This window comes from Sorex araneus, chromosome 2 (assembly GCF_027595985.1).
Source record: "Sorex araneus isolate mSorAra2 chromosome 2, mSorAra2.pri, whole genome shotgun sequence".
NCBI classification, from domain to species: domain Eukaryota; kingdom Metazoa; phylum Chordata; class Mammalia; order Eulipotyphla; family Soricidae; genus Sorex; species Sorex araneus.
Window position 1 is genome coordinate 146,344,003 of NC_073303.1, and position 26,352 is coordinate 146,370,354.

The 26,352-nt window shown below is 44.7% G+C and overlaps 1 protein-coding gene and 1 non-coding gene across 2 annotated transcripts in view; one reads left to right on the forward strand and one right to left on the reverse strand.

The window, feature by feature from the left end:
• The window catches only part of GRAMD1C (GRAM domain containing 1C), a 110,060-nt gene extending 95,749 nt beyond the window's left edge, over window positions 1–14,311 (reverse strand). The window contains exons 1-2 of the mRNA XM_055127449.1: window positions 14,202–14,311; window positions 2,839–2,985 (exon numbers count right to left, since the gene is read on the reverse strand). Of these exons, the coding sequence (XP_054983424.1) occupies window positions 2,839–2,985; window positions 14,202–14,231 (177 nt within the window). The 5' untranslated portion in view covers window positions 14,232–14,311. The remainder of the gene's footprint in view (window positions 1–2,838; window positions 2,986–14,201) is intronic.
• LOC129402880 (U6 spliceosomal RNA) lies at window positions 7,874–7,976 on the forward strand. The gene has a single exon (XR_008628910.1). It is a non-coding gene; the product is annotated as a U6 spliceosomal RNA (small nuclear RNA).
• Window positions 14,312–26,352: the final 12,041 nt, after the last annotated feature.

Below are 26,352 nucleotides of genomic sequence, written 5' to 3' on the forward strand. Positions count from 1 at the left end.
TTTTAAGTGATTACTAACCCTGGCTCTGCACTCCGGGTGACTCCTGGAGGGCTCAGGGGACCATATGGGATGCCAGTGGTGGAAGCCAGGTCTGCCACATGCAAGGCAAATGCCCTACCCACTGTAATATTTCTCTGGCCTTCACACTTCCTTCTAACAGACAACTTAAATATCATTTCTTTCTTTTTCTTTTTTGGCTCTTTGGGCCACATCCAGCATGCTCAGGGGTTACCCCTGGCTCTGCACTCAGGAATCACTCCTGTCTGTGCTTGGGGGAACATAAGGGATGCCGGGAATCAAACCAAGGTCTACCCCGTGCAAGGCAAACGCCCTACCTGCTGTACTATCACTCAGGCCCCAACCTACTCATCATTTCTACCCTATTTACACTTCTATACCAAGGCCAGCTCAGCTGCATAGACCTCTGGCCTCCGTATTAAAGAGTCCAAGTTGCCGTACATTTTTTTTATACTTCTATTATCATTTCTTGCAACTACCTATGTGTTTTCACCAAGTAATCCCCATCTCCCCAACATTCCGTTCAACAAAAATATGGGAACTAACCTAATGAGACTTATGAAACCTAAACCCGAAGTACATGACAAACTCCAAAAGAAGACTTGAAGAATTATCTTCTTACAAGATAGGTCCACCTGAGCATTAATGTTGCTTTTTTTCAGGTATTGTTGGCTTTTCTTTGATTCTGAGTTCTGATTGTTCCTCCGAAAGAATCTAAAACTTCTGAGACGTTGCTTGTCTTCATGTCTTTTCTATGTTGATTCACGTAAAATTTTCTTGATACCAAGTATTTCCAATCAAACCAAAACATCCACAAGAAGAAAGAGAGTAAGAGGGAATGCGCCTGCCACAGAGAGATCGGGGGACAGGGTGGGGGTGGTGGGAGGGAGATCATTGGTGGTGGAGAATGGGCACTAGTGAAGGGATGGGTACTCGAGCATTGTATGACTGAAACTAATCATGAAAGTTTGTAAGTCTCTAGCTGTATCTCACAGTGATTCATTTTAAAAAATAACAAAAAACATAAAACAAAGTATTTGCAACTGGCATGACCTAATAAAGCCAACAAGGACCTTCAACCGTCCAAGCCTGTATTTCTCAAACTTCACTGTGTACTCGAGTCACACAGCCTGTGAACACGGAGACAGACGCAGCAAGCCTGTGGAGTGGACGCAGGGGTCTGCATTTCCGGCCCGCTGACAGGTGATGCTGAGCCTGCCAGCCCCACAGACTGCACACGGAGAAGCAAAACTGAAACACAGACCTTGTTGTTTTTCATCTTGACTCCTGTGTGTTTATTTATTTGGTTTTTGGACCAACCCGGGGGGTGCTTGAGGTTTACTCCCAGCTCAGCAGAGGAATAAGTCCCAGGGGTGCTATGGAGGATCAAGTAAGGGCTGCTGAAAGCAAACTGTGTGCGTCAGCCCAGTGAACCAGCTCCCTGGCCCAGCCTCCGATTTCTTCCTTTCGTTGTTGTTTGTTTGGGCTACACCTGGTGGGCTCAAGGCTTGTTTGTTTGGGCTATACCTGGTGGGCTCAAGGCTTGTGTTTGCCTCTGTGCTCAGGGGTCATTTCTGGTGGACTTCAGGGAACAAACCAGTTCAGGGCCAGGGTAGAACCAATTTGGCCCCCTATTTCTAATTCTCATTTCCTTGTTTTTTCCTTTTCTCGCTTTACCCTTTTAATTACTTGTGCTAAATTTGTTGATTAACCGTATTAATTGTTAGCCCTGTAGACTGCCTCTGGAGCTGTTAAAACTCTTCCTATCTATGACGTAAGCTATAAAAGTCCCAGAGCTGGCCAGAAAGATAGCTCAAAGGGCTCATGCACACGCTTTGCAGGCCTGAGTCCCAGGTCCAATCCTTTGTGCCACATGGTCCTCCAAGCAAAGAATAAGAGCAACCCTGAGCAATTTGCCAGGAGAATCTCCTGGAAGGTCACTGGATGTGGCCCCATAAACAAAAATAAATAAGGTTCATCGCAAGAAATTTTGCTACCAAATACACCAGGTCTTTAAGAGAACAACTTCCTAACAAACTAATATTTTCATTATATATGCCTTCCAGGTCCTATAAATCTTACTTATGTTACATTATACTGAATTCTATCAAATAACTCATAATAAAGAATTGCTAGATTTTAACTTAGCCCTTTACTATATGACAAATGTTAAGATTCATACAGTAACAGAAATACTATTCTTACAAAAAGACCACGGGCCCAACAGAAGTCTGAGTTTACAGGGGAACCTGATGCTTAGCCCGATTATGTAACCAATGAGCACAGTGCAACTTAACATGAAACTCCTAAGTTAAAACCTCCCGCTTACCTAAAGCTGATTAAGTCTCATTTTTTTCCACAACAGTGAAAAACAAAAACCTACCATGTAATGATTATATGCTTCAACTCAAACCTTGCTAAACATCTTTTAGGTGCAAAAACTACTTCCTTAAATCAAAATGATGTAAAATAGCTGGTCTTTCAGAAACACTCAAAATATGCTTTCTGCTGAATGTTAATCTCGTGCCAACACAGTGAACAACAATCCAATGGAATTTGATTTTCTGATAGTCTTCTTCCGGGGAGTTTGAGTAGGTTAATTTCACACCACCAAAACCAGACAATAGCGCCTTCTAGCGGCCAAATGAGAGTACAGTCAGAAATGTCTTCGGGACAACAGACAAAAACTTATTTTAAAAAAAAGCGGGGGACTAAAAGCTAATAAAAAATTCATATATTCTTATGTCACATGACTTGCTATAGAATTAAAGAAAATTGTATTAACAGTTAAAATACAGATATAAGAAGTAAAAATATTACCCAAAAGTTCCAGTCACTACTCCAATTATGGAAATTTGGCCCCTGTTTTTTAGTTGTCACCATATTCTCATCCACAACTGGACCAGGAGTTTCCTCTAACTCTTCCTGTCGCTCGGTGGCAAGGCTTGGATCTCCTTTACTTAAAGCCTGGAAACAAGTATGAAACAATTTTAGTCAATTAATCAAGAAAATCTCATTTTGGGGAAATGTAAGTTAATTTTCCACAGGTAATGCTTAGACTTTTAGACAATAATGGTTTTGCTTCTATAGTTCATAAGATTATACAGACTAGGAACATTTCCTACCATAATTTGTTACATAATTCGATTGGTACTAGGGATAAAAAAAAAAAGTGAATAAAACAAAGACCTTAGCTCTATGGTAGATGGAGGGACAAAATAATTTACATATAGGTTGGAGCAATAGTACAGCGGGTACGGCATTTGCCTTGTACTTAGTCAACCAGGTTCGATTCCTGGAACCCCATATGGTCCCTGAGCAATGCCAGGAGTAATTTCTGAGTGCAGAGCCAGGAGTAACCCCTGAGCATCGCCGAATGTGACCCAAAAGTTCCCCCCAAAAAAAGAATAGCAAAATAACAAAAAACAATATACATATATACAGTATCGAAAGATGACAAACCTTTGGCCTCAGGTCACAAAGTTCAGATTATCAGTAACTCGGGGGAGGGCTAGGAGAGCAGAAGAGGGCAGTAGAGGTGACAAAGGAACAGTGGAGGAATATCTGGGCCACTCTGGCGGTGGTGGGCTAAAGCAACATTATGCGTCAACACTAACATTCACAGTATTATTACCATCTTATATAAACTAACACTTTAAAAATAAAGATGCACTGGGAGTGTCAATTGGTTCAGCCTCTTTGGAGACTAATTTCAATGCCTGGTGGGATCTAACTCGCTGTGCACACAGGAGGCAAGGAAGTTTATAAGGCTAAGAAGGTGCAAACCACCTGATTGCACATTGGTAGGGAAACTGACAGACAGACGATGACTGGTTACTGACAGTGAATTAAAATCAATAACTCCTATCCCCGCCAGGCACTGATTCCCCAATCTTCGGCAAACTCGGGGGAAATATTATATACCCTGTGCAAGATTCAGACCAAAGTCACGTAAAAAGTCAAGATGGGGTTAAAAGAGAAAGGGGCGTGCGGGGAGAGGTGCATGTGTGCACGTACAGGGCAATCAGACAGCACAGAACATCTCACTGAGATTCAACTCAAAAAAAAAAAAAGTGACCTTTGAGCACAGAGCCAGGAGTAAGTCCTGAGCAGCACTGCCGGTGTGGCCCCCGAAGGAAAACAAAACAGAAAAGAATAAAAAGGGAAAGAGTCAATGGTTGGAATCTACCACAGGTGTGTGGAGGGTGGAGGATAGGTAAAGTAGAGAAGGGACCAGTACGACAAGTTTAGTTGGAAATGATCATGACAGACAAGAAAATAGGTAAAGGGCATACATGATAATCTTTCAGTATCTGTAATGCAAACCACAATGCCCAAAAGGAGAGAAAGAGAGACAGAGAGACAGACAGACAGACAGTCACAGAGAGACAGAGAGACAGACAGACAAGTACCTGCCGTAGTGGCACGCTGAGGGGAGTTGGGGGGATGTTGGGAGGGAACCTAGGAATACCGGTGCTGGGGAATGTACACTGGTGGAGGGATGGGTGTTGGAACACTGTATGACTGAAACTAACCATGAACAGCTTTGTATGGGTCTATCTCACAGTGATTCAATAAAAAATTAAAAGCAAACAAAAAGGAAAATAAATGTATTTCAAAAAAGAAAAAGGAGGGGCTGGAGCAATAGTACAGAGAGTAGGGCATTTGCCTTGCACGGGGCCGACCCGGGTTCGGTTCCCAGCATCCCATATGGTCCCCTGAGCACCACCAGGGGTAATTCCTGAGTGCAGAGCCAGGAGTGACCCCTGTGCATTGCCGGGTGTGAACCAAAAAGCAAAAAAAAAAGGAAACAAGCAGCACAGCGCTCATCAGGATCCTTAAAAACCCCCGTGAGTCAGAAAGAGACAGACATAGAAAGATCGCACTCATATGTGGAATATAAAGTAGCTGAGGGCTGGAGAGATAGCACAGCGGGTAGGGCGTTTGCCTTGCACAAGGCCGACCCGGGTTCAAATCCCAGCATCCCATATGGTCCCCTGAGCACGGCCAGGGGTAATTCCTGAGTGCAGCCAGGAGTAACTCCTGTGCATCGCCAGGTGTGACCCAAAAAGCAAAAAAAAATAAATAAATCAACAAAAAAAAAAATAAAGTAGCTGAGAGGTACAAGCTTACAATTTTGCGATTCCTGGCAGACATTTCTCTGGACTTAGTTACTAAAATACTAAAACACAGAAATCCAAAACTATGCTGCTAGTGCGGCCTCCTGACCTCATATCTCTTCATTCTCAGCAATGGAAAAGAAATTACTAAATGCTTTATTTTCAGCAGATCGACTTTAGGGGGGAGAAACTCCAAATCAATAATAGTGAATTTTTTTTTGTTTAAATATTGAATGTAATCAAAGTAAAGTGAAAGTAAAGTGAAATTTACCAGTTACACATGTGGGGTGGGGGGCTGGGGAGGTGGGGGGAAGGGGGGAGGTATATCATGATTCTTGGTGGTGGAATAGGTGCACTGGTGAAGGGATGGGTGTTTGAGCATTGTATAACTGAGACTTTAACCTGAACGCTTTGTAACTTTCCACATGGTGAATTAATAAAAGAATTTAAAAACAATAATAATAATAAAGTGAACAAATAAAGAGCAAAAAAAAAATTATAAAGTAAAAAAAAAAAACCTGTGGCTCCTGCCTATGCCCTGGTTTTGAGGGCGTTTCTGCAGAGAGTGGACCCACAGCAGGCTCAGGGACTAGGGGCCCCTCCAGGAGAGTTTCATCTTTCAACGGGTACCACAGTGCCAGGCGCCGGAAGTGCCTGGGGGGCCCCGCAGCAGTGGGGCTCAAAGTAAGGACGCCTACACGCCAGGCATGCGCACCGGCCCTTGAGCTGTTCCTCCAGACCCTAAGCCTCTGCTTGAACTAAAATCTTGATCCCGAGGATTACGTGGAAAAGCGCCCATGGATCCACACGACACAGCGAAGGGGCGATTAAAGGGCATTTGAAGCCCGCAGTTCTCCAACTCTGTGAAGTAACCATTGCCTGGGGAAAGCACATAATCCTAATTATAATTAATTTGAGGCTTTCTGGAAAGGAAATTTGTAAATACAAAAGAGTAAAGGGGGCGGGATACCGGGGCAGCCCCAGCCGGGGCCGGTGCTCGGCTCTGGCCGGCCGGGTTTTCGGCCCGGGTGCCCATGCCTCTGCAGAGCCGGTGGATGTGGAACGAGCGGGAACCAGAGACAGCTTTAGGAATTGGGGTTCCAGCAAGTGCTTGCACCCATGTATGGAGACTGTGAACTAACTTTGGCTGCATGCTGTTCCAGGAAGGGAAATGATTCATTTTCAAACTTAAATCTTCGCGGACTTAATTACTATAATACAGAAATTGTAAACCGCACGGCCGCTACCACGGCCGCGCGACATTTTATCTCTTCATTTTCATCAGTGGAAAACTTATTATCAAATATTTCCCTGTTAATAGAGCTGTATTCTTAGGGGATAAATTCCAACAAAAATAGTGAGTCTGTTTTGAAACTCTAACAACAATAGTGAGTTATGTGTTGAAATCTGGAATGTAATCAAGGTAAAGAGAAAAGGAAGTGAAATTATCACTCACGTACGGGGTGGGTTGGGGGGTGAGGGGTGGGATGTATACTGGTTTTTTTTTGTTTGTTTTGTTTTTGCTTTTGTTTTTGTTTTTATTGGTGGTGGAATAGGGGCACTGGTGAAGGGATGGGTGTTTGAGCATTGTGTAACTGAGATATAAGCCTGAGAACTTTGTAACTTTCCACTTGGTGATTCAATAAAATAAATTTTAAAAAAAAAGAGTAAAGGGGCCTGGAGAGAGAAGACAGCAGTAGGACTGCTTGCTGTGCTTGCAGCACTGTAGCACTGTCGTCCAGTTGTTCATCGATTTGCTCGAGCGGGCACCAGTAACGTCTCCATTGTGAGACTTGTTGCTACTATTTTTGGCATATTGAATATCCCACAAGTAGCTTGCTGGGCTCTCCAAGAGGAACGGAGGAATAGAACCCGGGTTGGCCCCGAGCCAGGCAAACGCCCTACCCGCTGTGCTGTCGCTCCAGTCCCTTGCTTGCAGCAGACTGGGTCGATCCCACATATGGTCCCCTGAGCACTGCCAGGAGTGACCCCTAAGCACTAAAGAGAATGCCCTCTACCAGAAGTATATTCACTAATCACTGAAACGAAAAAGAAAAATGAAGAAATAAACAAAGCTGGATATAGGGAGAAAGAAAAAAATGAAAAAGAAATTCACAATTTGATGGTGTTGGAAATCCAAAACAATAAGACTGTTTTAATTATTATTAAGATAGTCATTAAATTATTGAAATAATTTCATAAACAAAAGGCTGTACCCCAACAGCATAGGTTTTAGATTAACTTCAAATAAATGCTGAAATTCATCTAATGGCAAACCTTGAAGGCCTTAATGAATACTGGCTCAAACAACTTTTATCCAGGGAAACCCCATGACACTGAACCAAGGTAGCCCCTATAATTTTAGATAATTACATAACATAAAATAGTCAACAAACTGGTAAGCTTTACCTTAAACACGGCAACTCTTGCCTTTTCTAAATTCTCTGTGTTTTGGAACACACTGACCTAAAATATTATGTCATATGAAGCTCAGAGCTGTCTTCAATGATCTGACTCCATTGGCAAAGATAATAAAAACAAAAATAAACTAAGTAAACTACATCAAACAGAAAACTTTTTGCACAATGAAAGAGATTCAAGCTAAAATAAAAACACATGGGCGAAAATATTTGCACTCCATACAACAGATAAAGGTCTAATATCTAAGATACATAAAGAATTCACAAAGCTCAACAACAAGAAAACCAATAAATCCACTTTAAAAATTGGGGAGAGTGCTTGCTTGGGCAGCACATACTACTAAAATTGGAACGATAGAGATTAGCATGGCTGCCGCACAAGGAAGACACACAGATTCGTGAGGCGTTCCATATTTTTACAACTTCCTTAACCACAGTGTCGATATAAAATGTAAGGGGAAAATAAAATTTTATAATTTAAAAATTAAATTAAAAGTGGGGCGAGAAAATATACAGACACTTCCCTGAAAAAGGTATAAGGACGGCCTGGAGGCATATAAAACAAGGGTTTACCAACATTGATTATTGAGGAAATGCAAATCATAATAATGAGGAACTACCTCACACCAGAGAGAATATCATATATCAAAAAGTCTGAAAACAGCCTTTATTGGCAGGGATGCAGTGAAAAAAAAAAAAAGTAAAAGAAACCTTTATTCACTGCTGGTGGGAATGTCATCTGATTCAGCCTTTATGGAAAACAATATGGAGATTTCTGAAGAAATCAAAAATAGAGCTGTCATACTTGCCAGAAATTCTGCTTCTTAGGACTTCCCCCAAGAGTACAAAATGGTCAATCAAAAAGACATAGGCACACCTAAGTTCACTGAAACATTAAGTATAATAGCCAGGATGTGAAAACAACCCAAATGTCCAATGGCAGATGAAAAAAGAAGTTATGGTATAGTGCACACCAGGATACTATTGGAGAGACGAAATCTTGCCTCTTATTACCACATGGCACTAGCAGGTATCATGCTAACAAAAGAAATTAGAGAGAAAAGGACAAACAGGGAGTTATGCCACTCATATGTGCCATATAAAGAATGAATGATAAAGAATATAAAAAATGACAAAGAGTATAAGGAATGATAACAAATCTTTGACCCTGGATTATAGAACTGAAGTTGCCAAGTAGCAGAGGAAGAGGGTTGGAAAAGACAGTGGTAGACTACGGAGTCAGGAATGGGCAACCTCCCCCCTCACAGTCTTCCTGTTCTTCAGGGGGCCTGGCGGTCACGCCCACGAATTTCCCCCTGGCACCATATAAGCTCACTAATGGCCATGATCTAGAGACTCGCAAATAAATCTCAGAAAAGATCAACAAGTTGCAGAGTTGCAGAGAGGCCTCTGGACCCCAAAGTCGCCATCCAGTTAAAATTTTAACTCCAGCTCTATCACCCTATTTAAAATTCTAGAATTCCTGGAGCGACATCCCATACCTTATGCCACCGATGTACCAAGAGTAGCACACCACATTTGATGGGGTGTAAAGCAGAAGGTAATCAATCTTGATCAAAAAATATACATTAGCACACAAGGCTCTACCTGTAACAACATGTTAGTAATCTCTTATACAAGGGCTTAATGGCTTCAAGGTGAGATACAATTTTCACATATTTTCCTCTAAGGAAATCTTTTTGGATCATTTTTAGCAGATTATTCATAACAAGCAATAAAAAATAAATTATTTAGGATCAACCCTGGGGGTAAACTTGGGTGGTGGTGGGAAAATTTGAAATAATTGTGGTGGGGAGGTATAATGGTGGTGGGACTGGTGTTGGAATATTGAGTGTAATAAATTATTGTGAACAACTTTATCAAACTAATATTTTATTTTATTTTATTTTATTTTATTTTTGCTTTTTGGGTCACACCCAGCGATGCTCAGGGGTTACTCCTGGCTTTGCACTCAGGAATTACTCCTGGCGGTGCTTGGGGGACCATATGGGATGCCAGGGATCGAACCCGGGTCGGCCGCATGCAAGGCGAACGCCCTACCCGCTGTGCTATCGCTCCGGCCCCTCAAACTAATATTTTAAAAAGAAAGAAAGTGTGGACTAGAGGTGCATGAGGAGAGTGGCGATGGATCTTTGGGATTTTTTTTTTTTTTTTTGGTTTTTAGGTCACACCCGGCGATGCATAGGGATTACTCCTGGCTCTTAACTCAGGAATTACCCCTGCCGGTGCTCAGGGGACCATATGGGATGCTGGGATTAGAACCCGGGTCGGCCGCATGCAAGGCAAACGCCCTACCTGCTGTGCTATCACTCCAACCCCGGATCTTTGGGATTTTATTGGTTGTAAAGGCACAGTAACTTGGTATAGCAAAGCATAAACATGAGCACTAGTGTAACCATGTTACCCAAAATACAATGAAATAAAGTTTTTTAAATAATAAATATCAAATAGCCTGTAGCGGGATGGACACTTTGACCTAAAGAGGAGTAAATTTAAATAAATCAATTCTTTTAAGCTTACAAACTGCTTTTTTTTTTTTTAAGAGTGGGAACCCATGCACCACCACCTTCCAACTGCTCATTAAATAATGAATAGGTTCGTTGTAAAATAAAACAGGTTGGTTGGGGCTGGAGCGATAGCACAGCGGGTAGGGCGTTTGCCTTGCACGCGGCCGACCGGGGTTCTAATCCCAGCATCCCATATGGTCCCCTGAGCAACGCCAGGGGTAATTCCTGAGTGAAGAGCCAGGAGTAACCCCTGTGCATCGCCGGGTGTGACCCAAAAACCAAAAAAATAAATAAATAAATAAATAAAACAGGTTGGGGCTGGAATGATAGCACAGCAGGTAGGGCATTTGCCTTGCATGCGGCCGACCCAGGTTCGATTTCCAACATCCCATATGGTCCCCTGAGCACTGCCAGGAGTGATTCCTGAGTGCATGAGCCAGGAGTAACCTCTGAGCATTGCCGGGTGTGACCCAAAAGGCAAAAATAAATAAATTAAATAAATAAATAAATAAATAAAACAGGTTTACTACAGGACTGGGTGGAGAGCTCGGAGGGCCAGTGTGTCGGGCTGTGTTTCCCTGCGGCAGAGAGACAGAGAACTGACCAGCAGCTTCTCTCTCTGCAGCCGGGGCAGTCCGACGGTGTGGGTGAAAGTCTCTCCTGAGGGACCTGTAAAGGTGAAAGGGTTAAGGAATGACTCAAGACTCGTGAGGGTCTAGAGCGTTTATTCAAGGCAGAGTTGATGCTTATATACTTTGCAGGGGAATTGAGAAACTCGTAGGTCACGTACACAACGTACACAGCAAATGGGCAGTGAAGATAGGGGGCTTGTGCGTATAATCATTAACTTACACATCCTTGACAATTTGATCAGAGTGAGAGCAGGAACAGAGCTGTCAGCCCTAACTGTTTTCATTGTGGCTCGATATCCTGTTAGCGGGGGCTCGTGAACGTCTGTTTTCAGTCCCTCTATTGAGGCAGGCGGAGGTCATGCAGAGCTCACAAGCTGTGGGGGAGAGGGGCCTAAGACTTCTCGTCCACGGCTCCCCACACCAGTGCATATGCTTGAAATCGGGAGTTGCAGATTTGATTTCTGCACCAGTGGGTTCAATAGTGTGGACCACTGGAGTGACCCCCAAACAACGAACTGGGAGCAGACCCTGACCAGCATTAGGTGTGGTTCAAAAAAAAGGAAAGAAAAAAAATCAAATAGAATTGGTGTTCCAAAAACTCAATTATGATATAAAACTAGTCAGTCAGAGTGATTCTTCCTGGCTGCTTCTCTATTTCCGAGTCCAACTGAACCTGCTAAGCTTGGGTGCAGGGTGGGTGTCTCAGAGTCGCCTGCTATGTCCCTGACACAGGGTTCCTACGGGGAAGGCCCTCTCGACCCAAAACCACCAGAATTACTGACTCTCACCAGTATGTTTTGGCTTGAAAGAGGGTGGTGGTTTTTTGGGATTTCTGTTTGTTTGGGTTTTGGTGCCACACCCACGATGTTCAGGGGTTACTCCTAGCTCTACACTCAGGAATCACTCACGGAGAGGCCGGGGATCGAACCCAAGTCAGCTGTGAGCAGTCAAGTGCCTTCCCTGCTGTACTATCACTCCAGACCTCTCACCAATATTTATCAGAAACGGACTGATATTGGGACTGGAGCGATAGCACAGCGGGTAGGGCGTTTGCCTTGCACGCGGCCGACCCGAGTTTGATTCCCAGCATCCCATATGATCCCCTGAGCACCGCCGGGAGTAATTCCTAGTGCAGAGCCAGGAATAACCCCTGTGCATCACGGGCTGTGACCCCCCTAAAAAAAAAACAAAATTGATATGTAGATATGATAGCTTCAAAATTTTTATTTGGGCCCAGGTTCAATTCCCCCGTCTGTCTTAGAGACCCAAGCAAGCTACGAAGAGTATCCCGCCGAAACGGCAGAGCCTGGCAAGCTCCCTGTGGCATATTGGATATGCCAAAAACAGTAACAGGTCTCACAATGGAGACATTACTGGTGCCCACTCGCGCAAATTGATGAACAGTGACAGTGACAGTGATAAGATAACAGTGATTAGATCAATATGTCTGTTGGTTGCTTCTCTCAACAACCTCTGCCAATCTCCAGAGGGACACCTGGACTTTTCCTTGGTGAGATCACAGATGACCTTTATATTCAAGTGCTTTACTGTGTCCCGTTCTCTCCAGGTGCGTGGCTCTGTCCCTACTCTGAGGACACTCTATGGACACACTCGGGATACAGAAACGCTCAGAGAGGACTTTACCAAAGCAGGCAAGGCCATGGCCCCACACATGTAAGGCCTGCAACCTGGGTTAGATTCCTGAAAATTTTTTGGTAAATCAAGACCCACCCCATCCTTGACAATGCTTTTTTTTTTTCCTTTTTGCAAAGAGGGTTACTCCTGGCTCTGCACTCGGAAATTATCCCTGGCAGTGCTCTGGGGGCCATATGGGATGCTAGGAATCAAAACCAGGTCAACAGCGTGCAAGGCAAATGCCCCACCTGCTGTGCCATTGCTCCAGCCCCTTGACAATGTTTTAAAACAGTTGTTAGCCCTCTCAGCATTCACAACAGTTATTTTTTAATTTATTATTATTATTATTTTTGTGCACTCACAACATTTAAACAAACACAACATTTTCCCTTTATTTTTGCAGTGCCACGAATCAAACCCAGGGCCTCACACATACAAGGCAAAAGTTATAGCACTGAATCTCTGCATCAGGACTTCGGGGATTCTGTAGGCAATACAATCCCCATTTGCAGATGTCACATAAGCTCATTTATGCAGCTACAGGCAAATCAGCACACTGTGACTGGGATCCCCTTCCCAGAAACACTCTAAAATTGGTTAAAATTTAAATTTAATCGACACTCACCCCAGCGCTCTTTCCTCGAGCACACGAGCATGCATGCACACAATTTTTCACTAGCCTTTCCTAGCAGCCTCTTTTATTTATTTTTTTTTACTTGGGGGAGCAGGGTTTTTGCTCACAGGCAGAGGCACTCAGGGGCTGCTCCTGGCTGTCCGGTGGGTGTGTTGGGTCGGGAAGAGGGAACCATATGGTGCCGGGCATGAAATCAGGCAAGCAAGCGCCTTAACCCTGTTCTACCTCTCCAGCCCCTATTGGCAGGTTCTTTTCAAGGCATCTAGGGTTTTGCTACCTATAACATTCCATAAATTGTCTATAACAGGGGCTGGAGCGATAGCACAGCGGGTAGGGCATTTGCCTTGCACGTGATCGACCCGGGTTCGATTCCCAGCATCCCATATGGTCTCCCGCGCACCGCCAGAAGTAACTCCTGAGCGCAGAGCCAGGAGTAAAACGAGTAAAACGTAAGCATAGCCGGGTGTGACCCCACAAAGAAAAATAAAATTGTCTATAACCTTCTGACCCTCTCCAAAAAAAGGGGGAGAGGGAGTTTGTTAGACCGCATTGTTTAAGAGGATAAGGCCAGAAGTCTGGACCTGGTCAGCAGCCGGGGCGTGCACAGTCCGTATTTTCAGTGTGGCCTTGGGTGGGTGCGCTGCCCTCGGCAGCTCGTGAGCGCCTCTGGGCTCTAGAAACTCGGGCTCGCTGCTCCGTGCGAAGGCACCCGGCACGGGCTCCACTCCTGGGAAAGGGAAACACGCACACACCGCCCCCCGCTCCCCACCCCCCGCCGCCGAGGGTGGCCAGCCCGGCAGGGACGCCTGCAGAGAAGCTCCGGGTGGCCTCCAAGAAGCTGCAAGGGTCGATAGGGGCGGGGGGGGGGGGGCGCGTGCAACCCATCAGGGTAGTTGGAGCCGCCAAACTTGGTGGGGAGCATCGTGATCTGTGATCTCCAATAACTCGAATTCAGTCCGGGGGTGGTGGTGGTGGGGGGGGCTTTCATCAAGGGCTGTGGGCTAAGGGAAAGGAAGAGGGGGCGGGCGGGGGGGGGACTGTGTAGCTGACACCTGGACCAGAGGGACATCTGGGGACCAAACGCCCAACGGGGAAGGGCTTGCCGGGCTGCTCCAGGGAGCACCGAGAATAAAGGCAGGGGCAACTTCAGGACTGGTTCCAAGTACGAGGCAGCCTGGGCAGGGCCCCCCCGGCCCATATGGTCTCCCGCTTACCTGGCGGACGGACAGCTCGCCCTGGTCCATCGCGGCTGCAGCGGTTCCTGGGGGACGGCGCACGCGCGCCCCGCCGGGGGAGGGGGCGGCCCGGCCGGCGCGACCCCGCTGCCCCGCGCCCCGCCTGCGCCCTCTGCCGGCCGCCGCGGGCTCCTGCGGGCCTGAGCGCGGGGGGCGGGGTTGGGGGAGGGTTGCAGGGGGCAGGGGGGTGGGGAGGCCGTGGATTTGGAAGCCTGGAGAGCAAGCACGGATCCAGGGGACCCACTTCTCGCATCCGAGCAGGCTTCCAAGGCAAAGCCCCAACGGAGACTTCCAGCCCGAAACAGGTTCTCCCTGTTCCACGCCGCAGTCAGGCAGTAAACCAGCAGCAACGTGGACCGGGCCCCATAAAAACCCCCTAATGAGGGAGAAATGATGGCCCACAGGTTTCAGGGACACATTCTTTAGACGTTAGGACTGTTACCTCTAAAATGTTGGCATGTGGACATGTGGACATGTTTTGAAGTTAATAGAGTTTAGAGTAACAAAAGGCTAAACCCCATCAATGAAAGCCAGAAGCCCTTTTCCAGAAATAACTTTTTTTTTCTTGGCACAAATATTCCGTTGTATAACAAGGTATATATAAACGACACTGGTGTTTGCTGGAGTTGGGACGCTTCTCTCTAAATAAAATCTGCCCAGAACTGTTGCCAGGTTGGAGAGCTCCATGGTCAGCTAATAAACCCTTTGTCTAGCTTTTATTGAGACCTTTTGTTTCTGTCGACATCCTGGAGCACGATCTTTACAAGGGATCAGGATGAAACCTCTGAAGTTACTTACCTCCAAACCTCAAACCTCCGGGCCCACCATGAGAAGGTTTATAAAAGCAAATCACTGGTCAAACACACCCGTGCCCCACCCAAGCCGCCTCCCCCACTTTACCATGTGCTAATACTTTGTGCATGACACGCGGCTCTTTTTAGGAAGGGGTGGAAGTTGTGGGGCTAAAATTCTGAGTGTTAGAGATTCTTCCCTACTCCTAAGAAAAAGAAACAGCTATAGAAAACATTCTAGGAGCTGGAGTGATAGCACAGCGGGAGGGCGTTTGCCTTGCACACTGCCGACCTGGGTTTAATGCCCTGGCATCCCATATGGTCCCCCGAGCACCCCCAGGAGTAATTCTTGAGCGAAGAGCCAGGAGTAACCCCTGAACAACACTGGGTGTGACCCAAAAAAAAACTTTCTAGAGCAAGAAAGATTGAGTGCAATCTGAGGAAGAAGAATCTCAGAAAGATCTGAGGAAGATTGAGTGCAATGTGTATGAGTTGCTTTTAGAGAATAATTAATGTTTTGTGAGTTAATTTACTGACATTTATATGTGAGCAATATTTTGTGGCTAAATCTATTAGCAACCTTGTGCTCAAATATTTAAGAGTGAAGCATCATTCTATTACAGCAATTTGTTTTCAAATGTTTCATAAGGGACCACAGATTAAATATATATGTATGTGGCCAATACCAGGATCGAATTCATGACCCTGTTCTTGCAAGGCAAGTTGCTTCTGCCAGGGAGCCTTCTCCTGATCCTCCCAGAAAGAAATCTCATCTTAAGCTCTGTTGCAATCTGTTGCCATATTTTCTCCAATGTGCTATAGTAACCACACACACACACACACACACACACACACACACACACACACACACACACACACACACACACACACACACACACACACTCTTACCTCACTTCACTCCTAATCAAATAACCAAAACCCATTTCCTTCTCCAGAATGCAGATTCTCTTGCATTAAGGAAGCAAAGAGATGGGGCAGGAGAGATAGTAAGAAGGTAGGGCACTTGCTTTGGCCACGGCCAACCTAAGTTCAATTCCTGGCACTGCATATGATCCCCTGAGCCCACCAGGAGTGATCTCTGATCTCAGAGCTAGGAGTAAGCCCTGAGTATGCTGAGTATGACTCAAATACCAAAAACAAAACAAAATAACAAAAAGAGACTGGCCTGGGGCCTATAGTTTGGATGTTGTGAGAAGTCACTGAGTTACATTCTTTTGGCACTGACTAGACCAAAATAGAACCTTGCAAATATTTTTGTGCTGATAAGATTCCTGGTTTGACAGGGCTGGTCAGTAGAGACAGTGGAAGGAGCTCTCTGTGACCTACACTCACCTTTGTGCTCATTACCATGCTGAAATAACACCAGGGACGTTTCTCCTCATTCTCTAGACTGTGATGCATGTCCTCTGTGTGTTCCTCGACTGTAAGGGTCCTCCATTCTCTTATAACTATGCATGAGTTCTCCTGAAAACTTAACCTCTTCTTCTTCCTCTTTCTCCTCTTCTTCCTCCTCCTCTCTGTCCCCCTTCCCTCCTCCTTCTCCCCCTTTTTCTCCCCTTCCCTTAACCCCTCCTCCACTTCTCCATCTTCCTCATCCCCCTTCACCTCCCTTCCTCTTCCCCTCCCCCTTTCCCTCCCTCCTTTCCCTCCCCCTCCCCTTGTCTTTCTCCACCTCCTCCTCCTCCTCCTCCTCCTCCTCCTCCTCCTCCTCCTCCTCCTCCTCCTCCTCCTCCTCCTTCTTCATCTTCTCTCCTCTTTTAAAAAAATGTAAAGTCACTCTGTGTGCTCAGGGGTCACTCCTGCCTGTGTTCAGTGGACCATGGAGGCCAGGGATCAACCCTGCATGCAACACTGCTTTTTTGCTGTGATCTTTGCACCCCCCCTCCTCCAACACACACACAAACACACACATCCCTTCCCTTTACTGCTGCTGCTGCTCCTGCCAGGGTGCACTGCGGGGTTGGGAAGTTGGCTTCGGAGTCCGGGCTGGCGGAACTAAAATCACACTCGGTGTCACACATGCAAGACAGGAGCCCCGCACTGCCACATCCCCGGGGGCCTGCCTGGTAGCAGATCCCTGAACTGTACTACTCGCAAAGTCTCAGTGCTTCAAAGGCAACATGTAATGAAAAAGTAGGATGAGAAAGACCCCAAGGCTGTGCTGAGAAAATTACCACTTAGGGTTGAGACCCAAGTCAGAATGAACAAGCTGAGCAAACGTAGGTTTTTGGACCCTACGGGGCAGAAGACACCTCCAGCAGAGCTCACGGGACCCTGGGCCCTTCCAGCAACACAGTCAGCCTGGCCAGAGGTTTCGTGCCAGGCCCAGAGGGTGCAGACGTGCCCAAGCCCTGCAGTGCCAGGGGTTACCCAGTCCCGCCCCGCGGTGCTCAGGGGCCTCCAGGCAGCACCCAGGATGCTAGAGGCACCCTGTGAAGCCAGCAATCAAGCTGGGGCTGGCTCATGAGGAGCTCAGGGGAGAGCTGGAGAGAGCTTTGCACCTTAACCCAGTACCACCTCCCCAGCCCCTCAATGTTTGGTTTTGTTTGTTTGTTTGTTTTTGCTTTTTGGGTCACACCCGGCAATGCTCAAGGGTTACACCTGGTTCTGCACTCAGGAATTACTCCTGGCGGTGCCCGGGGGATCATATGGGATGCTGGGAATCGAACCCAAACCCGGGTCGGCCGAGTGCAAGGCAAACGCCCTATCCTCTGTGCTATCGCTCCAGCCCCTCAATCAACATCTCTTTTTAAGAGAAAAGGGGGTGGGAAGGTGAGAATAGAAGTGCATATCAAATCACACACTTTCTTCTAAGGAAACTTTTTTGATCATTTTTAGTGAATTAGTCATAATAAGCAATACAAAATAAATTATTTAGGGCCTGTTATTGGGGCAGGCTTGGGTGATGGTTGGGAAAATTTAAAATAATGGTGGTGGAAAGCTGTCCTGGTGGGGGAATTGGTGTAGGACTATTGAATATAATTAATTGTGAATTACTTTAAAAAACAGGAGTTATGGGGCTGGAGCGATAGCACAGCGGGTAGGGCGTTTGCCTTGCACACGACGACCCAGGTTCAATTCCCAGCATCCCATATAGTCCCCCGAGCACCGACAGGGAGTAATTCCTGAGTGAGTCAGGAGTAATCCCTGTGCATCACTGGGTGTGACCCAAAAAGCAAAAACAGAAAAAAAGAAAAACAGGACTTACAAGAGAAAAATTAGTCATGTAATAAAATGTAAAATGGTTTTTAAAGCAACACATTTTATTTTGCTTTGGGACTACTCCTGGCAATGCTCAGGGGTTACTCCTGGCTCTGCACTCAGGAATCACTCCTGGCAGTGCTGGAAGTATGATATCGGGTGCCCAGGATTGAACTCCAGTCAGCCTTGCGCAATTCAAATACCTTCCCATTGCCTGCCATAGAGACAGGTGGGTGGAGGTGCTTTGGGGTATGAGAGGGAAAGGGGGAGCATTGTTGCTGGGAAATTACACTGGTGGAGAGATGGGTGTTGGAACATTGTATGACTAAAACCCAATCACAAACAGCTTTGTAATGCTCTAGTTCACTGTGATTCAATAAAATTAAAAAATTAATATAAAAAAATCAACACAATAAAGTATTCTTTTAAAACAAACAAATCCTGGGGCTGGAGCGATAGCACAGCAGGTAGGGCGTTTGCCTTGCACTCGGCTGACCCAGGTTTGATTCCCAGCATCCAATATGGTCCCCCGACCACTGTCAGGAGTAAACCCTGTGCATCGCTGGGTGTGACCCAAAAAAAAGCAAACAAGACAAAACAAAACAAAACAAACCTCCTACCCACTATATTATCACTCCAGCCCCCCAAATCAACACATTTTAGAAGAATGATAATGTTATATCTTTGGGGCTCAGTGATATAGTGCATTCAGTTCTCAGCAACACACACATATTTTGGTATATTGAAATACAAAGAAACAGGGTTCAGAGCAAAAGCACAGGAGGTAGGGCATTTGCCTTGCACTTGCAAGTTAATCCTTGGCATCCCATATGGTCCCCCAAGCACCGACAGGAGTAATTCCTGAGTGCAGAGACAGGAGTAACCACTGAGCATCACTGAGTGTGACCCAAACAGCAAAGAATAAAAAATGAAATCAAATTTTAAATGGCAGATAATATTTTTTTTAAAAAAAAACATATTCACTGTATCACTGTCATCCCATTGTTCATCAATTTACTCGAGCGGGCACCAGTAACGTCGCCATTCTTCCCAGCCCTAAGATTTTAGCAGACTCTCCTTACTGGTCTTTCCCAATGATTGGAAGCTCTTTCATGGTTATGGGAATGAGACCTTGTTACTGTTACTGTTTTTTGACATATTGAATATGCCACGGTAGCTTCCAGGCTCTGCCTTGCTGATGGGATAATCTCGGTAGCTTGCCGGGCTGCATATATACTATATATAGATACTATATATATATGATATATATATTTATATATATAATATATAATATATATTTATATATATAAATATAATATATATATATTTATATATATATTTCCCTCTATGATTTTATGGAAAATGGGTAAGGAGTGTCTTATGATGTGTTGCACGGCTGCACTGCCCAAAAATATACTCACTTATGTGTGAGGCTTGGCCCAAGCATGTGGAAAGTGGCCTGGAATGTGGCAGTGGTTGGGTAGTGGAGGTCGGCTGCCGGAACTGGGTCCTTTGGGGCGGGGAGGGATCTCACCCGACCCCCCGGGGTGCCCCTAGTTGAAACAGACTCAGAGTCCGATGACACAGTTATGGGAACCACAATTTATGCTCCCTTCCAGGAGACACATCCATGAGTTCTGAAGGGTGGGCAATGAGGAGACTATCTGGCTCCAGCAGGAGATAGCTTTGGGGTGTGACCCCTGGGTGGTCAGAGACTGGGGGAAGCAGGCAGAGGACCTCTGCTCCTGGGTCCCATTGAGCCCAGAGTCCAAGACCACAAAGTTCCTCATTACCTGGGTTCCGTGTACTTTATTATTAAAAAAAATTTAAAAACATAAAAAATAAAATAAAATACAAAGAAACGTACCAAAACATTAAACCACGCAATAACTTGGAGCCATCCCAAGGGCAGAATGTCAAGTGGAAGAAGCCAGTTCCGGGTGAGAACTCACTCTTGCTCACTCGCATGAAGGATACCCGCGTTCCTTCCCTGACACTGTATCGTGCCCCAGGCACAGAGCAGGGAGTGACCCTGGCACTGCCAGGTGTGCCCTCCCTGTAAAAATGTCACTCATAGAAAATTACTTCCAGCAAGAGGCAAGTTAGACAATCTCAAAACTTATCAAATATTATAATGCAATAGAGTTACAAAAGACAAATTGAGTAAAACTGGAAGAGTGAAAAAAAAACTATAAATACTAGTTTTCCTTTGGGAGGGAAGGAAAGGGGAAGAATCAGTGAGGCGAGTCAAGGAACTTCACACAGGAAGGAGGCTGCACTTGTGTTTCTCAGGTTCCTGAGTAGGGGCTGGAGAGATAGTCTCAGGCACTCGCCTTTCCTGCAGCTGACCTGGGTTCGATCCTTGGCACCCTATGTGCTCCCCCAAGCCCCACCAGGAGTGATTTCTAACCACATACTATTCTGGATACTTTGTGTGTCATAGATAGATAGATAGGTAGTGTTTCGTAGTCGTTCCTGATGCTTTTGTATGTCTCGTCTGTATTTTGCTTACAGGCATACATGGCTTAGCGCCTTTGCCAACCACAGACTGGTGATGGTGCCTGCAGGTGATGCAGTCTGCCTAGTTCTGTCGTGGGTGGACCATCTCGGACTCACACAATGGCAGTACCACCTAATGATGCACTTTGGGGAACGCAGCCCTCTCATTATATGACAGCGTGTAATAAGTGCGCCTTCACCATATTTAATAACAGTACTTTGTAAAAATAAGAGCCATCCTAGATAAAATGAACAAAGATCATAGTATATAATACCTATTGGCTGGTCAGAACAAAGGCACTGAAGTAATAACTGTCTGGGGTTCATCTTAGCATTTTTCGGTTGTGGTGGGGATCCTCCCAAGAGCGGTGTGGATCCCAGGAGCCACTCCCATGATGTTCCACGATGGACGCCTGGCCTGGCAGCATGCACAGCAGTCCTGGGGGCTGCCCCTTCTCCCATCACCTCAGCTCCTACTGCTGTCTTTGCTTTTTTTTTTTTTAAATGAAGTACTGCAGGCACTGCCATAAACACACACACACTCTCTCTCTCTCTCTCTCGCTCGCTCTCTCTCTCTCTTTCTCTCTCTCTCTCTCTTTCTGTCGGTCTCTTTCTCACACACACACAAACATATATACACACACAGAGCCAGGGAAATGATGCAAAGGATCATACTTTGCATGCAGGAACCCTGGGTTCACTCCCTGCCACCACATGATTCCCTGAGCACCATTAGATGTGACCCAAAATACAAAAGCAACAAAACACAGACTTACTGTCTCACACAACAGAATTTTATTTTATCACAGTTCAGGATCCCAAGCCCAAATAATTAAGCCCTCATCTAACCTGAATTATTTCTTGGCTCTAAGTTCAGTCGTTCTGGGTGTGGGGAGGGGGGTGAGAAGACGGGGGGTGAGGGGGAGCAGGGGGTGGAGGGTGGCTATCAAATCTTCAACATGTTAAGTTGAAGGGGTGAGGCTTGGGCCGAACCTCGGGGTGCTTGGGTCTCCCTTCTGGTCTGTGCTCAGGGATCACCCTGGACTGGCTCAGACAACCACATGTAATACCAGCATAGGGTGGGTCACAAGTGCCTTTACCTTTGGCCTCTCTCTCTCTCCAGCCCTTTAAATTCTTTTGTTTTTATTTTATTTTTTAGTTGAATCACCTTGTCACTGTGAGGTACAGTTACATGACTGAGTTTCAGTCTTACAATGTTTCAACACCCATGCCTCCACCAGTGTACATTTCCCTCCACCGATGTCCACTGTGTCCCTCCTGCACCCCAGGCCCTCCATCCCGCCCGCACTTTCAGTCCAGCCATTGTTCCCAGTCTCAGGCAGGTTGGCAACAGAGTTTACTAACGTGAAGAAGAAGAAGGTGGAGATTTATTAGCGCACACTTGCAAATCTAAGCAGGTCCTGAGGAAAGAGCAATGCCGAGCCCTAGGGTAGACATGCTTTTAAAGGCCAGAGCCCCAAGTATGGCAAGCAGGGCTCTTGCCTTACCCACGTGACGTGGGGTGGGTCTGACTCCCAGCACCACATCTGGTCCCCAGAGGCCTGCCAGGAGTATCCCTGAGCACAGAGCCAGGAGTCAGTCCTGAGCACTGCAGGCTGTGGCTCAAAAGAGAACAAAACAAAACAAACAAAATCAAGGGAGATGATTTTGCCTTTTTAAGAGCAGACTGATCAGAGAGCTGGGTATACCCCTTCAGTTGCAACCAAGGGGTCACAGCTATCCCCATAAGAAAGCTTTTCTGGGTAGCTTAATGTCTGTGGGGTCTCTCTCTTCCTGTCTCTGTCTCTCTCTGTCTCTCTTTCTCCTCCCCCCTTTTCTCTCTCTGCAAAAATCATTGAGAATATTCAATTCATTGTTAACAACATTCAAATCACAGAGCCTCAATGAATAAACAGTAAAGTGAAAAATAAATACAGTTTTGGGCCAAAGTTTAATTTAATTTAATTTAAATAAACTGTGACCACTCCATGTCTCTTTAGTCTTCACTTTTAATATAAATGAACTAAGTAAGTGAAGGAAATACAAAAAGTAAATCATTTCTGAAGAATGGGAACAGAATCATCATGACTATTTTTGAAAAACTGAGAAGAGAACCAGCAAGTAGGAATGTTTTAGCACAGATTTTGGAAATGACCATTCAGACGTCTCCACATTTTCGTGCTGCTAGTTTGTAATAGATGTGCTTCTATGCTTTTATTTCTTCCTTAACCCCACTAAAACTATTCAGTTCTGATTCCTGGGAGCAGGAGGCAGCTAGAGAAGCAAGAAAAAGCAGAAAACATCGAGAGGTCCACACTCTCTGACCATATTTTTGCCAAAATATAAGTTTGGCGCCCAAATGATGCCCATTTCTGTGCTTGTCAGGACTCCGGTGGTCTTTGTCCGCTAAGCAATCTTGAAAGTGTTCTTGCAGATGCTCAAGGAACTTAATGTCAAGCAAGATTCCAGACTCAGGGCAGGAGTTTTGCTGCTGGAACTTTCACCTGCTTTCTGCCACATTACTCTTCCCCCTCTACACAGGACTATTGACGTTTGCTATGCAACTTTTTGTTCCTTTTTATTTTTTTTTTTTGGTCAACTGAAACACATAAAATTGTGAACACATATACAGGTGGAACTGAAACACATAAAATTGTGAACACATATACAGGTGGTAAGTCTATAATTAAAACAAGGAACTGATTCACACAAAAGTCAAGTCAGAATCATGTTTATCCTTGGAGGGAGGAGGGTAGATACAGTAGAAGAGACACACAGAGGAACTTGGATGTTCCATTTCCTAATCTGAATAATGTGTAATACAATTTACGTTCTTTTTAAAAAAACTGCCCATGAAAATACTAGATATTCTTCTGCATATATCATGCAACTTTTACTTTTAGCACAGCGGAAAGGGTGTTTGCCTTGCAGTGGCTGACCTGGGTTCAATTCCTCTGTCCCTCTCGGGGAGCCCGCAAGCTACTGAGAGTATCCCCCTCCACAGCAGAGCCTGGCAAGCTCTGGTGGCATATTCTATATGCCAAAAACAGTAACAAGTCTCACAATGGAGATGTTACTGGTGCCCGGTTGAGCAAATCAGTGAGCAATGGGATGACAGTGATACTGTGACACAGTGAAATTTAAAAAAACAAACAAAAGTAAAATTTTTATCTAAGCATTAGTTACTAAATGTTGGGTCATCAAAAATTTTGATTTGAGTTGTTTTGTAAGATACAAGGGTGATAAGAACAGTTTTGAGTAACAGAGAAGACATAATAGCGAAAACGGTTCTAGGATTAAGTGATAACACACCTTAGAGGGTTGGAATGAGATTTCCTGGACAAAAAAAACTTTAGTAATTGGCAAAATCTTAGGATGTATGTGAAACAGAAGCTAATGTTGGGCTAAAAAGAAGTGTAAGCTGAGAGTTCTTACATCATTTGCTGGAGGCATTGGATTTCTAGATTCAAGTTTCATTAAACTATGAATTATTTAAATTTATCTTGCGCCAATTTCTGAAATGGGATGCCTTATATATCTAATGTGGCACTATAACCTATGCTATTAAATAAATAAGCATACCTAAATCTGACCTGCCATTGCTCATACTCTTCTCCTATCCTTTTTGCCTTACTGCTATTAAACTCACTTTTTAAAATATAATTTAAAAAAATGGGGCAGGGGTGCAGACCCAGCAGTGGTTCTGTGGTCTGGGATTACCCCTGCTGGGGCTAAGAGGAATCATATATAGTGCTAGGGGTCAAATCCAAGTCAGATGATGTCAATGGCTTAATTCCTATACTGTCTCCCTAACTAACATGGAGATTTTATTTTATTGCTCTTCAGGGGTAAAACACGAACTTCACACATGCAAATCAAGTGCTCTGCTACTGAGCTACATTCCTGGCCCCATCATAGCTACTTTAGCCAATAAAGCTTCATCTTTCACAATATGCTTGAATTTCATTTAGCAAGAAGTTTTCTAATAAACTATGGCTAGTGTAATTAAATTAGGAGATCGTCAAACATGTGAAGGCAATAAACAATACCTTCCCTCCCTGGAAATTAAACATATTTAGAAACTACATAATATATTTTATGAGTCTAACAGGCCACAGGAGTATGTATTTTTAGAAATCTCTAGTGAAATAATTGCCAGCTTAGCAGTTATAATCATGGATAGTGTTAATTTTGCCCACTAAAAGTGAGAATAGAAATTATGTTTATTGTGATTATAACCCGAGAATAAAATATAGGAATTTTAAAATATGCAGTGCTTTTTGTATAGCTGTTAGTTGGAAACAGAAAAGAGAATACTAATATTTATGAGAATCTTACCTTAGTTCACACACAATGACAGTTTGAAAAATAAGTACAATTCCTAGAAAATAGTCATAGAATATGCTGATGTTTAAACCTATGATTCACTTTAGCACATATACTAAAAACTTATTTCCATCATAAGCCTTGCATAAATGGTGTAAAACAACTATAATTAAACAAGTAAAGGCAAAATAATTCAATTTTATTTTATTTTATTTTATTTTGCTTTTTGGGTCACACCCGGGGATGCACAGGGATTACTCTTGGCTATGCACTCAGGAACCACCTCTGGTGGTGCTCAGGGAACCATATGGGATGCTGGGAATCGAACCCGGGTCAGCCGCGTGCAAGGCAAATGCCCTACCCGCTGTGCTATCACTCCAGCCCCAAGAATTCAATTTTAAAATGTGCAAAATACAGATCTCTCATATAGCCAATAAGCACTGAAGCACTGTAATCCCATTGTTCATCAATTTGCTTGATCGGGCACCAGTAACGTCTCCATTGTGAGACTAGTTACTGTTTTTTGGCATATCAAATATGCCACGGGTAGCTGGCCAGACTCTGTCGTGCGGGCAGGATACTCTCAGTAGCTTGCTAGGCTCTCCGAGAGGGATGGAGGAATCGAACCCAGGTCGGCCGCGTGCAAGGCAAACGCCTTACCTGCTGTACTCCAGCCCATAGCCAATACATATATGAATTTATACTCAACTTTATAAACCATAAGAAAAAAATTTAAATTGAAACTGTAAGATATTGCTACCCACTCACAGATGAGTTCAATCACAAATACTGGCAACCAGAGACATAGGATAGAGCTTAAGGCAGCTGCCATGGCATCTCTTTCAGGATCAGTCAGAAAGGTGTGAAGCTGGACCGCTTAAATGGCAGAGCCTTGGCGAGTTCTTATCTTTTAAGCCAGTTTCCCCATTCTCGATTTCTCGTATTAAGTTTTCTCCTCGAGAATATTGAAAATACTTATACTAAATAGCATTCTCAGGCTCTTTCTAGTAATTCCATCAACCCTACCCTCTTTTTCTCATGACTGATTTTTCTACTAGTTTTAGGAAATAATTTCTTGTAACATTGCGATTCTTTTTCTTTATTTTTAGGATTTAAGCAGTAGCTTCTGAAATATTCTATAAAACTATGGGAGGACCCAGAGATAACTCAGTGGTTAATGTGCCCACCTTGCATGCATGAGATTCTGAGTTAGAGCCCCACTGCTGCCTTGTGAACCCAGTGTGATCTCTGATTATCAGCACTGAGATGATTTCTGATTTCTGGCTGTACCG